At 38.9% G+C, this 15000-nt stretch overlaps 1 protein-coding gene across 1 annotated transcript in view; it reads right to left on the bottom strand.

Moving 5' to 3' along the window:
- The window catches only part of gucy1a2 (guanylate cyclase 1, soluble, alpha 2), a 74537-nt gene that overhangs the window by 44835 nt on the left and 14702 nt on the right, over positions 1 to 15000 (bottom strand). Inside the window, 3 exon segments of the mRNA XM_062067249.1 lie at positions 3658 to 4523; positions 6287 to 6402; positions 7154 to 7215. Coding sequence (XP_061923233.1) covers positions 3658 to 4523; positions 6287 to 6402; positions 7154 to 7215 — 1044 coding nt within the window.

Genomic DNA, 15000 nt, shown 5'->3' with positions numbered 1-15000 from the left:
ATATATATATATATATATATATATATATATATATATATATATATATATATATATATATATATATATATATATATATATATATATATGTCTTGATTGGATTATCCAAAAAAAAAAATATATATATATATATATATATACATACATACATACATACATACATTATGTATATATATGTACACTACCGTTCAAAAGTTTGGGGTCACATTGAAATGTCCTTATTTTTGAAGGAAAAGCACTGTACTTTTCAATGAAGATAACTTTAAACTAGTCCTAACTTTAAAGAAATACACTCTATACATTGCTAATGTGGTAAATGACTATTCTAGCTGCAAATGTCTGGTTTTTGGTGCAATATCTACATAGGTGTATAGAGGCCCATTTCCAGCAACTATCACTCCAGTGTTCTAATGGTACAATGTGTTTGCTCATTGGCTCAGAAGGCTAATTGATGATTAGAAAACCCTTGTGCAATCATGTTCACACATCTGAAAACAGTTTAGCTCGTTATAGAAGCTACAAAACTGACCTTCCTTTGAGCAGATTGAGTTTCTGGAGCATCACATTTTTGGGGTCAATTAAACGCTCAAAATGGCCAGAAAAAGAGAACTTTCATCTGAAACTCGACAGTCTATTCTTGTTCTTAGAAATGAAGGCTATTCCACAAAATTGTTTGGGTGACCCCAAACTTTTGAACGGTAGTGTATATATATATATATATATATATATATATATATATATATATATATATATATATATATATATATATATATATATATATATATATATATATATATATATATATATATATATATATATATACATACATACATACATACATACATTATGTATATATATATATATATATACATACATACATACATTATGTATATATATATATATATGTATATATATATATATATATATATATATATATATATATATATATATATATATATATATATATATATATACATACATATATATATATATATATATATATATATATATATATATATATATATATATATATATATATATATATATATATATATATATATATATATATATATATATATATATTGAAGTGTTAGAGACCGAGCAGGTCCAGGTTTGATAAAGATGAAATGATCCCCACGTTCCCACACCACAGCACAACACTGATCAATCTCAGTGTCAGTTCTCCTACCCGTGAGGGCATTTGTGGACTGTTCAAATCAATAAAGAACCGCATATAGCGGACGAGTTCGATTGATTCATTTGTGGCCGCAACAACAGGCCTGGGGATGAAATATGTAACAGAATGACTATCCACCTTCCTTTGGGAACATGTTTAACTCTCATGACTTCCACCCAAATGACGGCTAACAAAAATGGAATATAAGTACGACTGCAAAATAGTCTACCATCTGTCATGACATGTTACACCATATCGTGCCGTATTTTGAGTTTCTTGCCCTTATTTCCCGGTTTAACCCTCTTATTTCGTCCCCAATCATCCTCTCAAACTTCTTTTCTGAGTACTCAGACAAGGAAACGACAAAAACGGAATGCTGGAGAACAGCAAACACTTACTTGTAAGACGTACGGGCAGGAGAAGCGTCCACAGACAATATACAAATTCCCAACACAAAAGGTAGCGGCCGCACAACATAAATAGTCTCAAGTGGAATAGAAAACAGACGAAGGGAAGCAGGTGTAAAGGTGCTGTAGAAGAACACACACAAAACAGGAAGTGCAACCAAAATAAGAGCGCTAAACCGGAACCACGACACTAAACGCAGGGGAAACGGTGACAAACTCGAAATACGGCATGTTCTGGTGTGGCATCTGTGTGGGTATTCCCTACCCTCCACCTTCGTTTGCTCATCACCATACATGCCAACAAGAGTCTTCAATAGAAGTAACAGTGATTTTAAACCCTTAATTTCTCCATTTCAATTGTCATTTGTAATGTTTTGCATCGTTTTCTGCATGTAAAGCTTGATATCAGATATTGGCCTGATATCAGCCCAAAAAAAAAAAACAGTATGTGATATCATGTGCGATACAAGCAGTCCTGCAGCTTGTTTACATGTGTGGGATGTCATGTGCGAGACAAGCGGTCCTGCAGGGTGTTTACTTGTGTGCAATATCATGTGCGATACAAGCGGTCCTGCAGGGTGTTTACTTGTGTGCAATATCATGTGCGATACCAGCAGTTGTGCAGTGTTTACTTATGTGTAGGTAGGAATGTCCGATAATGGCTTTTTGCCGATATCCGATATTCCGATATTGTCCAAATCGTTAATTACCGATACCGATATCAACCGATACCGATATCGATATATACAGTCATGGAATTAACACATTATTTTGCCTAATTTGGACAACCAGGTATGGTGAAGATAAGGTCCTTTTTTTAAAAAATGAATACAATTAAATAAGATGAATAAATTAAAAATATTTTCTTGAATAAAAAAGGAAGTAAAACAATATAAAAATAGGTACATAGAAACTAGTAATTAATGAAAATGAGTAAAATTAACTGTTAAAGGTTAGTACTATTAGTGGGCCAGCAGCACGCACAATCATGTGTGCTTACGGACTGTATCCCTTGCAGACTGTATTGATATATATTGATATATAATGTAGGAACCAGAATATTAATAACAGAAAGAAATAACCCTTTTGTGTGAATGAGTGTGAATGGGGGAGGGAGGTTTTTTGGGTTGGTGCACTAATTGTAAGTGTATCTTGTGTTTTTTATGTCGATTTAATAAAAAAAAACAAAAAAAAAAAAACGATACCAATAATTAAAAAAACGATACCGATAATTTCCGATATTACATTTTAAAGCATTCATCTCTACTTATGTGTGATATCATCTGCGATACAAGCAGTCCTGCAGAGTGTTTACTTGTGCAAAGCTGGACAGCCATCTAAATGTCTTGCTATAAGTAAACAATTTCTTCTATTTTCCTAAAGTCATTTACAAAAAGGTAAACATGCTAGGCTATAGGCTACTAGGAGCTAGCAGCTACACAACAGCTAAGCACACAATAGCACACAAGCGCGACATATGCAACATATTGCAGTCTCAAACAAAACATTTGTCATTATAAACAAATATCAAATATAGTCGCAACTAGGAGCTAGCAGCTACACAACAGCTAAGCACACAATAGCACACAAGCTACACATAAGTAACAATATTGCAGTCTCGAACAAAACATTTGTCACTATGAACAAATATCCAATAATTATAATCACAACTAGGAGCTAGCAGCTACACAACAGCTAAGCATGCAATAGCACACAAGAGCGACATATGCAACATATTGCAGTCCCTAACAAAACATTTGTCGCTATAAACAAATATCAAATAAATATAGTCGTAACTAGGAGCTAGCAGCTACACAACAGCTAAGCACACAATAGCACACAAGCTACACATATGTAACAATATTGCAGTCTCAAACAAAACATTTGTCATTATAAACAAATATCAAATAATCATAGTTGCAACTAGGAGCTAGCAGCTACACAACAGGTAAGCACACAATAGCACACAAGCTAACAAACGTAATAATCATTAAAGGATGTATGTATAATCAACGTTGTATCAATGTCTTGTGCCTGCTAGATTTGAAGTCATCAAACATTCTAAGGTTTTCCTACCTTCTCCTTGTTCCCGACCTGCGTGGCGTCCGGCTTGGTGTGGATCGTGAAAGGAGACGCGAGACTCAGTAGGATCCTCTGGAAGGAAAGCTCCATCTTGGGGGAGACTATCTCGAAACAGTCTCTAAACGAGAGACTTCGATGAGGCTCCAGGCGCGCCTGCTTCCTCAGTCCTTCCCCGAGCTGAAGAAGTTCCATCCGAGGGCCCAGGACAAAATGGAAGGGGAAGGCACGGCAGAAGGTGGCCAGGCTGATGCGCAGGTCGCTGGGGTTGTTGGACAGCGAAGGAGGGGCTTCTCCAGAACGAACATTGGCGAGGAGCTGCTCGGGACACGTTTCCTGAATTTGGAAGGACAGGCAAACCGTGGGTGCGGAGTTGGGGAAGGCCGAAGGAGGAGGCGGCGAGGAGGAGGGTGAGGCAAACGGGGACGAGGTGGGAGTGGGTGAGGCGGAACCGCCATCTTCACAGGGCAACAAGGGCGTCAGCGGCGACACTTCTTCTACTTCCACTTCGGAATGGAAGATGCGTCTGGAAACGGCTCGGATAATCCCCGGCATGACGAGTCCCACCACGGGCGCGGGGTTGAAGCAGTGCAGCAGCAGCGACTTCCCCCCGCCGCCTCGCACTTTGTCCAGTTTCCTACGACTCTTCTCCTCCCCGCGGGGGTCCTTGCACTGGAAGGACGGGCTCTCGGACGAGGCGCGGCGGCCCGTGGAGGCCCGAATGCGTTCCAGGATGGCGTCGAAGCCGTTGAAAAAGTCCTGGAGGTTGCCGCCCACCGCCCTCAGCACGCGTTCGTTCTCCTCAAAGCACAGGCCGAAGAACTCCTCGCCAAAGTGCTCGCGCAGCAAAAAGAATGGTACTCCTGGGAGGGAGGGGACACAAACACAAAGATGGCGGTGTGGGTTGTTAGACACATTTAAAGCAGGGGTGTCCAAACTACAGCCTGCAGGTCAACGTCCACATAATCGTGAATCTGAGTCACGGGGAGAATTAAGTCATATTAGTTGTCTAATCATTTAGATTCTGCTAGTAATTCACGTCATTGAACTTTAATTATACACAACATTCCCTTATATGACCCGATGCAAACAACCTTCCCTAGTCATGGTGCATTAAAAAAATAATAAATCGGACCAACGCAAAATGTCAACAGACATGGTCACACATTCTTGTGGGTGCGGTCATTGACTTTTAGTTATGCGCTGCGTGGATGTTTGCACAGCATTCACTTGTATGACCCGATGCAAACAACCTTCCCTAGTCATGGTGCATGAAAAAATAATAAATCGGACCAACGCAAAATGTCAACAGACATGGTCACACATTCTCGTGGGTGCGGTCTTTGACCTTTAGTTATGCGCCGCGTGGATGTTTGCACAGCATTCACTTATATGACCCGATGCAAACAACCTTCCCTAATCATGGTGAATTAAAAAATAATAAATCAGACCAACACTAAATGTCAACAGACATGGTCACACATTACCGTGGGTGCGGTCATTGACCTTTAGTTATGCGCTGCGTGGATTTTTGTACATCATTTACTTATATGACCCAGTGCAAACAACCTTCCCTAGTCATGGTGCATGAAAAAATAATAAATCGGACCAACGCAAAATGTCAACAGACATGGTCACACATTACCGTGGGTGCGGTCATTGACCTTTAGTTATGCGCTGTGTGGATTTTTGCACATCATTTACTTATATGACCCAGTGCTAACAACCTTCCCTAGTCATGGTGCATGAAAAAATAATAAATCGGACCAACGCAAAATGTCAACAGACATGGTCACACATTACCGTGGGTGCGGTCATTGACCTTTAGTTATGCGCTGCGTGGATTTTTGCACATCATTCACTTATATGACCCAGTGCTAACAACCTTCCCTAGTCATGGTGCAAAAAAAACAACTATTACACCAACATAAAATGTCAACAAAATTACGCCCATTTAAATCCATTACAAAGCATGATGGGTAAACTGCAAAACACTCTCCACACTTATCCATGTTTGATATTTCTGATTGATTACAAAACTTTAAGGAGGCCGTCACGGAAGTAAACAATGTAGGAGTCCAACTTTGACATACTCTTAATATCCAATTATATGTATAATTATATATCCATTTTGTTAATGTAATATGTACATATATATGTATGGGCAACATATACATATATATACTGTATGTATGTATATATATATACATATACATACAGTATATATATATACATACAGTATATATATATATATATATATATATATATATATATATATATATATATATATATATATATATATATATATATATATATATATATATATATATATATATATATATACCTATATTATTATGTACATAAATATATATCAAATCAAAGTACACTTAAGACACCTACGGGGAGTGAAATTGGAATGTATCTGATGTCATGTGAACGTTGTTAAAGCGCACTCCCTGACAACCCCAAGAGCAGTGCTGGCTACCAAAATGATGGCCCGGGCTTTTAGCTCGGTAGTCAGCTCGCTCGCTGGTCATGCCGGCGACTCTGGTTCGGAAAAGGCCGTGAGCGGGTCATTTGGGGTTGCGTGTATATTGTGACGGTTAATAGTATGCACAAATCTTACCGAGGATGGTGGCCATGTAGTTCAGGATTTGAAGAACGTCTTCTTCCGAGCCAGAATTTTCTAGAAAAGGGCACTTGTCTTCCTTACTTTCACTTTGCCTGCTGGAGTCCGGACACCTGCGGACAACCCAAACAGAAACAAAGAAAATGGCGGGAGATAAACAAGAACATTCCACATCTAGAAAATATGATTTTTAGGGCTGTCAAAATTAGGAATGGGTACCGCTCAAATTTGAACCGATACGGTATCGATATTATCGACATTACCAATTTCCGGTGCATTTGTGTGTGTCAATAACTATTAATTGTTATTTAAAAAATGATTTGATTATGATAACTGTTGTCCAGTTGTTATATCTTGTTTCATTACCATTTTTCTGAGTCTCATTTGCAAATATGTTAGATGGCAGTCGTGTATGATGTGTTGGTCAGTTTTTTGTTGCGCCCTAAAAAGTGTTAACACTGTATAAGTATTGTACTTATTACACACCAGCTGTTTGATTGTAACGTGCATCTTATTTGTTGTCACGAACACGTTTGAAGGTGTTGAAATTAAAAGGTTAAAATCGCTAATGCTACTCAGTAGCATGTCAATGGCAATGCCAATGTATATTAGCATCAAGCTAGCGCGTTTTTAGAAAAGTGCAGCCTCACTTAACTGCGTTTTTGAGCCGAAGCGCAGAAAATTGGTTGAGTCGTCAACTAACCCAGGTACCGTAACATGGTGCCAAAAAAAAGTACCGTATTCGGTGCCCGTCCCTGAACTCAACAACAACTAGGTGTGTGTGTGTGGTATAGGATCCAGTCCAATGGCAGTAAACAAATGAAAGTGTTGCCTAAGACGGACGACAACCCGGAAGAATCCTACCTGATGTCTCGTTGTCTGTAAAACTTCAGAGTTCTCTGTAGAGCCTCTTGAACAGTCTGTGTCTGGAAGAAGAAGTAAAACATCCAATGAGGAAAGTGACAAGCATCTTGTTGGACCTAAAGCCAAAACCGCAAACAAAACACGACCCGCTTATTGTCAACATCGCTCATCTCCGACAAAACATCTTCAGGCTGGTGGCGCCGGACCCAAAACGGACATTTCCAAGTGTTACCGTCAGTACTGCCAAGTATCGACTCACCTAAAAACAAACGGTGCCATATTTGGATACCTTTGTTGCACGTGACTCAACAGCGGCTCACGTAAACAATCACTCAAGCAGCACTGAGAGCGGACTCCCTCGAAGTAATGTTGCAATTTTCAACACCGACCAGGCAAGTGTGCTTGGTAGAAAAGACTCATGTGTTACGTGAGGCTCCGCTCTTCCAAAAATGCGCTAGCTCGATGCTAATTTACGCCGGATTTGCCATAGACAGGCTACAATTAGCATTAGCGATTTCACATGGCAATTTCAATGCATCCAAATTTAGTGCTGCTAGGATCCTGATGAGAGTGCGGAAATATGACCATATCACACCAATTCTCAAATCCCTTCACTTGCTTCCTGTTCCACTCAGGTTTGAATACAAAGTCTCCCTACTAACCCACCAGTGCCTCCATGGAAATGCCCCCCTCTACCTCAAAGAACTACTCACCCCCAAATCCTCCAATCGACGCCTCCGCTCAGGACAGGCTAACCTCCTCCAACCTCCGAGGACAAAGCTACAAACAATGGGAGACCGGGCTTTTTGCTCCGCCGCTCCCAGTCTGTGGAACGCTCTCCCTGACCACCTGAGGGCACCACAGACTGTGGATGCTTTTAAAAAAGGCTTAAAAACCCTTCTTTTTAAAAAAGCCTTTTTTATATATATGCATACTAGTTCTAGCTATTTGGCTGTTCTAGTTTTTTATTTTTATTTATTTTTTTATTATCTTTTTGTTTTTATTTTTGTAATACACTGTAGCACTTTGAGGTTGTTTACTCAATGTAAAGTGCTTTTTAAAAATAAAATATATTATTATTATTATTATTATTATTATTATACAATGAATATGATCAAACAGCTGGTGTGTAATAAGCACAATACCGGCAGTATAAGCACTTTGTAGGGCACAACATAACACATTTAGCTTCCTCGTTAAAGAACATACCATACAGTACTGCCATCTAATGTCCTGGAGGTGCAACTGCATTGCAAGAGAGACTCACATGTAATAATAAAACAAGTTTTCATAAATGTTACATTAAAAAATAACAGTATTTTATTAAACAATTAGCATTTATTAACACACACAAAAAGCACTGAAAATTGGTTCCCAGGTACCGTATGTGAACCCTGCCCACCCCTAGCTACCATGCACGACTGCAGGAGACACAAAAATGTTGGTTGTTGAGTCAATTGCTTAACAAGCTGTACACTGACTCCTCTAAAATATGTCCTTTTTTTCGGATTACAGTATAATCAAAATATTTGCTAAAATGGGAGGAGCGTCACTTTTATAAGCGAACACTATTTATTTGCATCAATAAAGCAAAATATGGCCGCGGTAATGAAAGTTATGATAATGAAAGTGGCTCCGGTTTCTTGACACTTAGATGTAAAACAAAATAGGGATGTAACGGTGCGGTATCAAAATCATCAGAATAGTGCCGTGACGTGTGACGGTATGAACTGAAAAACTTGGCCCGTGTAGTTTTTTGCCGGTCCGGAAGTAAAACAATTCCTTGCGACGTCGTAAACGGGAAAGAGAAACATTTTCATCAAAATCCATCCGTCTGGAGCGTTTCCAGGACGACACACAAAGCCTGACAAGACGTTGTGATTTTTATGACTGACATTTTTTTCCCGTATTATTGAATTGTTATCCATGTTTGAAGTAGGAAACAAAAAAAAGTTTGGCGTCCCTAGACTGTAATATGAGAAATTACTTAATAAACCATCACTAGGGATGTCCGATAATGGCTTTTGCCGATATCCGATATTCCGATATTGTCCAACTCTTTAATTACAGATACCGATATCAACCGATACCGATATCAACCGATATATACAGTCGTGGAATTACCACATTATTATGTCTAATTTGGACAACCAGGTATGGTGAAGATAAGGTAATTTTAAAAAAAATATATAAAATAAAATAAGATATATAAATTAAAAACATTTTCTTGAATAAAAAAGAAAGTAAAACAATATAAAAACAGTTACATAGAAACTAGTAATTAATGAAAATGAGTAAAATTAACTGTTAAAGGTTAGTACTATTAGTGGACCAGCAGCACGCACAATCATGTGTGCTTACGGACTGTATCCCTGCAGACTTTTTTGATATATATTGATTTTATAATGTAGGAACCAGAATATTAATAACAGAAAGAAACAACCCTTTTGTGCGAATGAGTGTAAATGGGGGAGGGAGGTTTTTTGGGTTGGTTCACTAATTGTAAGTGTATCTTGTGTTTTTTATGTTGATTTAATTTTTAAAAATTTTTTTAAAAAAAACAAACAAAAAAAACGATACCGATAATAAAAAAAACCATACCGATAATTTCCGATATTACATTTTAACGCATTTATCGGCCAATAATATCGGCAGGCCGATATTATCGGACATCCCTAACCATCACCCAGAAAATATATATGATGCCAACCAGGCCAGGCATCAGTTTGTGAGGTAATGAGTAGTGTCGTGCCCATACCAAAAAGTATTTTGAGACTTTTCGATACTTTTCTAAATAAAGGGGACCACAAAAAATGCAGCTAGTGGGTCCATGACGACGACAACTGTTTTGTTTGAGCAACCGTTTTACTGCCGTGTTACAGACACCGTTTGGAAAGTGATGCACGCAGACTGGAGGGGGATATGCATTGGAATCGGGTTTGTTGTTAGCATAAGATTGGCAATACAAGTTAAAAAGAGTGTCGGATGCTGTGTAACTACACAATAAGGCTGCAACCAACAATTATTTTGATAGTAGATTAGTCATGGACTGTTTTAGCGATTAGTCAGATTATAAAGCGTACACATATTCAGGGGCTATTGTTGAGCTATTGTTTCAGTTTCACAAATTCCTCAGTAAATTCAACAAAACGTCACCGTGGAGTTATTGAGTCAGTGGATCCATGACGATGGCTGACGTTTTGTTTGACGCACCGTTTTACTGCCGCGTTACAGACACCACTTGGAAACAATTAAGGTAAGGATGAAGATCTACTAAATATTCTGTGTAAATAGCGCCTGCTAGCACATTTTGACGGACAAGGCCTGGGAAGGCGGGCCTGATGAGATGGCGTGTGATGCAGCTCAAAGGCGATAAGAGGAGAACACAGTGTGCCAGCTGGAGAGGTCACTCAAAGGCCTCCGCCCACCACGGACATTTCCAGCAGCAATTCCAGCGCCTCGCTGAGTCTGAGTGTGTGACAAGTGAGCAAGGGGGCGGAGTTGAGGTTAAAAAAAATAATAATACATTTAAAAAAAATAGAAAGCAGCGTGGACAGCAAATGCTGTACTGAACTTGTAGACATGACAGGATACACCGACTGCAGGCCGCACACTGATATTATTTATTGTCTGGCATTTTTATTGTCTTTATTTTTTTAACTTGCTTGAATCTCTAGATCAACTTTTTTAATGTTTTTTTTGTTTGTTTGTTTTATGTCTTTATGTCATAGATAACGTCGTTTTTTATGGCAGACACACAAGATATGCAATATTTTCCCTCACAAAATGGAATATTTAATGTGAACTTTAAATAGGTAAATAATTCATAACAACATTGATTTTTTTTTGGGATTTTTTTTTTTAAACAATATCAGTTGAAAACAAAATCCCGTAAAAATTCTCAGGAATCAAAAAGAGCCCCACTCATAAAAGTGTAAAAAAATAAGTCTTCTTTTTCTTTTTTTTTGTACATGCTTGAATCTCTAGATCAACTTTTTAAATGTTTTTGTTTGTTTGTTTGTTTTATGTCCTTATGTCATAGATAAAGTTTTTTATGGCAGACACACAAAATATGCAATATTTTCCCTAAAAAAATAGTTCAAAGTGGAATATTTAATCTGAACTTAAAATAGGTAAATAATTCATAACAACAATGATTTTGATTATTTTTCATTTAAAACAATGACAGTTGAAAAAAAATTTTTCTCAGGGATCAAAAAGAGCCCCACTCATAAAAGTGTACAACATAAGACTTTTTTATTTATTTTTATTTTTATTTTTTTTACTTGCTTGAATCTCTTGATATACTTTTTTTAATGTATTTTTTGTTTGTTTGTTTTATGTGCTTAGTTTTTTTTATGGCAGACACACAAAATATGCAATATTTTCCCAAAAAAATATTTCAAAGTGGAATATTTAATGTAAACTTTAAATAGGTAAATAATTCATAACAACATTGATTTTGAGTCTTTTTTTTTTTTAAACAATGACAGTTGAAAACAAAATCGCATAAAAATGATCAGGGATCAAAAAGAGCCCCACTCATAAAAGTGTAAAACATAAGACTTTTTTTTTTAATATTATTTTTTTTTTACTTGCTTGAATCTCAGCTTGATTTAATGTTTTTTTTTTTTTTTTTTTTTGTGTACTTAGTTTTTTTATGGCAGATACACAAAAATATGCAATATTTTCCCTAAAAAATATTTCAAAGTGGAATATTTAATGTGAACTTTAATAAGGTCAATAATTCATAACAACATTGATTTATAATTGGCTCCAGCGCCCCCAGCGACCTCGAGGGGAATAAGCGGTAGAAAATGGATGGATGGATGGAATTGAAAAAAAAATCCCATATACATTCTAAGGGATGAATAAGAGCCCCACTCATAAAAGTGTAAAAAAATGAGTCCATTCTTTTTTTTTTTAGCTTTAAAGAAAAATAAACAGCCTGCATGACATTGCAACTTTTTTTTGTTTACATTTGCTTTTTTATTCCACTTTTTCATGTTTTTTTTTTTTAATAGTATTTTTAGAACGTGAGGCAAGCAGCTAAAAAATTAGCTGCGGGGCGCAAACGTCTCCCCGGTCGCACTTTGGACTCCTGCGACCTAATCTACAGTGCTAAAAACAAAGTATTACAGAGGATTACCCTCCCTCACTCGTGCGCACGTAATAAAGCGGAAATGTACTTTCTCACCGTGTCCTTGAGTCAGCAATGCGCGACACAAATAGTGAATATGTGTGGATTTCTCATGGTCTTTAAGCCTCTTATTTGATCGGTCTCTTTACACTGGGAGGGGTTAGAAGCCCACCATAAGTCTTTCTCCTTCTGCAGTTGCTACTCTGCTGCGTGTGAGACACCCTGCTCGCTCGCTCGTGTTTGACACCAAATACACTGCAAGCTCACATCCTGTTATGGAAACACACTCAAATCCAATTTACAGGGCTTCCCCTACATCGAATTAATAGTGGCGGCCCGCCACGGCAAAATAAAAAACTCCACCCCCTTAAAGGCCTACTGAAATGATTTTTTTTAATTTAAACGGGAATAGCAGATCCATTCTATGTGTCATACTTGATCATTTCGCGATATTGCCATATTTTTGCTGAAAGGATTTAGTAGAGAAAATCGACGATAAAGTTCGCAACTTTTGCTCGCTGATAAAAAAAAGCCTTGCCTGTACCGGAAGTAGCGTGACGTCACAGGAGCTAGTATTCCTCACAATTCCCCATTGTTTACAATGGAGCGAGAGAGATTCGGACCGAGAAAGTGACGATTACCCCATTAATTTGAGCGAGGATGAAAGATTCGTAGATGAGGAACGTTACAGTGAACGACTTGAGAGGCAGTGATGGACGTATCTTTTTTCGCTCTGACCGTAACTTAGGTACAAGCTGGCTCATTGGATTCCACACTCTCCTTTTTTTATTGTGGATCACGGATTTGTATTTTAAACCACCTCGGATATTATATCCTCTTGAAAATGAGAGTCGAGAACGCAAAATGGACATTCAGTGCCTTTTATCTCCACGACAATACATCGGCGAAATGCTTTAGCTACGAGCTAACGTGATAGCATCGTGCTTTAACTGCATATAGAAACAAAAAAATAAACCCCTGACTGGAAGGATAGATAGAAAATCAACAATACTATTAAACCGTGGACATGTAAATACACGGTTAATGCTTTCCAGGCTGGCGAAGGATAACAATGCTGTGCTAACGACGCCATTGAAGCTAACTTAGCAACTTAGCAACGGGACCTCACAGAGCTATGCTAAAAACATTAGCTCTCCACCTACGCCAGCCAGCCCTCATCTACTCATCAACACCCGTGCTGACCTGCGTTCCAGCGATCGGCAGAAGGACGAAGGACTTCACCCGATGCGTTTGGCGGCCCGGAGACGTAGGAAGTCAAGGTGAGGTCGGCGGCTAGCGCGGCTAGCGCTCCAACAAAGTCCTCCTGGTTGTGTTGCTGTAGTCCGCTGCTAATACACCGATCCCACCTACAACTGTCTTCTTTGCAGCCTTCATTGTTCATTAAACAAATTGCAAAAGATGTCCAGAATACTGTGGAATTATGAAATGAAAACAGAGCTTTTTGTATAGGATTCTACAGGTACCATAACTTCCGTTACTCTGACTTCGTCACGCGCATACGTCATCATACCGCGACGTTTCAGCCGGATATTTCCCGGGAAGTTTTAAATGTCACTTTATAAGTTAACCCGGCCGTATTGGCATGTGTTGCAATGTTAAGATTTCATCATTGATATATAAACTATCAGACTGCGTGGTCGGTAGTAGTGGGTTTCAGTAGGCCTTTAAAAATGAGTGTTTTTACGTAAAAACAAATTAAATATAATGTTTTGTACAGTCGGCAATACGATTTGCTGCCGACAAATACATTTGTTGACATAGTCGTGACGTCACTCGTGTTATTCCGGAGTGACGTGAGTCAGCACCGCCACTCGCATCAACGTTGCGGGTGAAAACATGGTCAAGTGTGGGAATATTTCCTCCTATTCGTGTTAAAAACATGAATGCCTTGCTCATTTCACACAGCACATCTTGCTTTTATGACCGTCTATCTGTGACAGGGGAGCATTTAAAGCAGAGGAATGTATGAATGTGGTCTCAATTTGCATCTGATCTGAGATGTGGTGGTTCGTGCCTGTCGTGGCAGTAATCCCAGAACCCGCTGGTGGACACCAACTGTCAGGGATGCCGTTAAACTTAAGAAGGAGTCCTATCGGGTCCTTTTGGCTCATGGGACTCGGGAGGCAACAGATAGGTACGGACAGGCCAAGCGGTGTGCGGTTTTGGCGGATACAGAGGCAAAAACTCGGGAGTTCGGAGAAGCCAAAGAGAACGACTTACAGACGGCTTCGAAGCGATTCTGGACAATCATTCGCAGCCTCAGGAGGGGGAAGCAGTGCACTGTCAACACTGTGTATGATGGGGACGGTGTAGTGCTGATGTGGACTGGAGATGTTGTGGATCGATGGAAGGAATACTTCGAAGACCTCCTCAATCTTACCTACATGTCTTCCAATGAGGAAGCATTGCCTGGGGGACTCAGCGGTGGGCTCTCCTATTTCTGGGGCTGAGGCTGTCGAGGTAGTTAAGAAGCTCCTCGGTGGCAGATGAGATCCACCCGGAGTTCCTTAAGGCTCTGGAGGCTGTGGGGCTGTCGTGTCCATGCAGTATTGCATGGATATCGGGGGCGGTGCCTCTGGATTGGCAGACTGGGGTGGTGGTCCCTCTATTTCAAAAAGGGAAACGGAAAGTGTGTTCCAATTATTGTGGGATCACACTCAGCCTTCCTGTAAGGTCTATTCAGGTG

Source organism: Entelurus aequoreus, linkage group LG13, assembly GCF_033978785.1.
Source record: "Entelurus aequoreus isolate RoL-2023_Sb linkage group LG13, RoL_Eaeq_v1.1, whole genome shotgun sequence".
In the NCBI taxonomy this organism is placed as follows: domain Eukaryota; kingdom Metazoa; phylum Chordata; class Actinopteri; order Syngnathiformes; family Syngnathidae; genus Entelurus; species Entelurus aequoreus.
The sequence above is the reverse complement of the archived record's forward strand: the minus strand, read 5'-3'. Positions and strand labels throughout refer to the sequence as shown.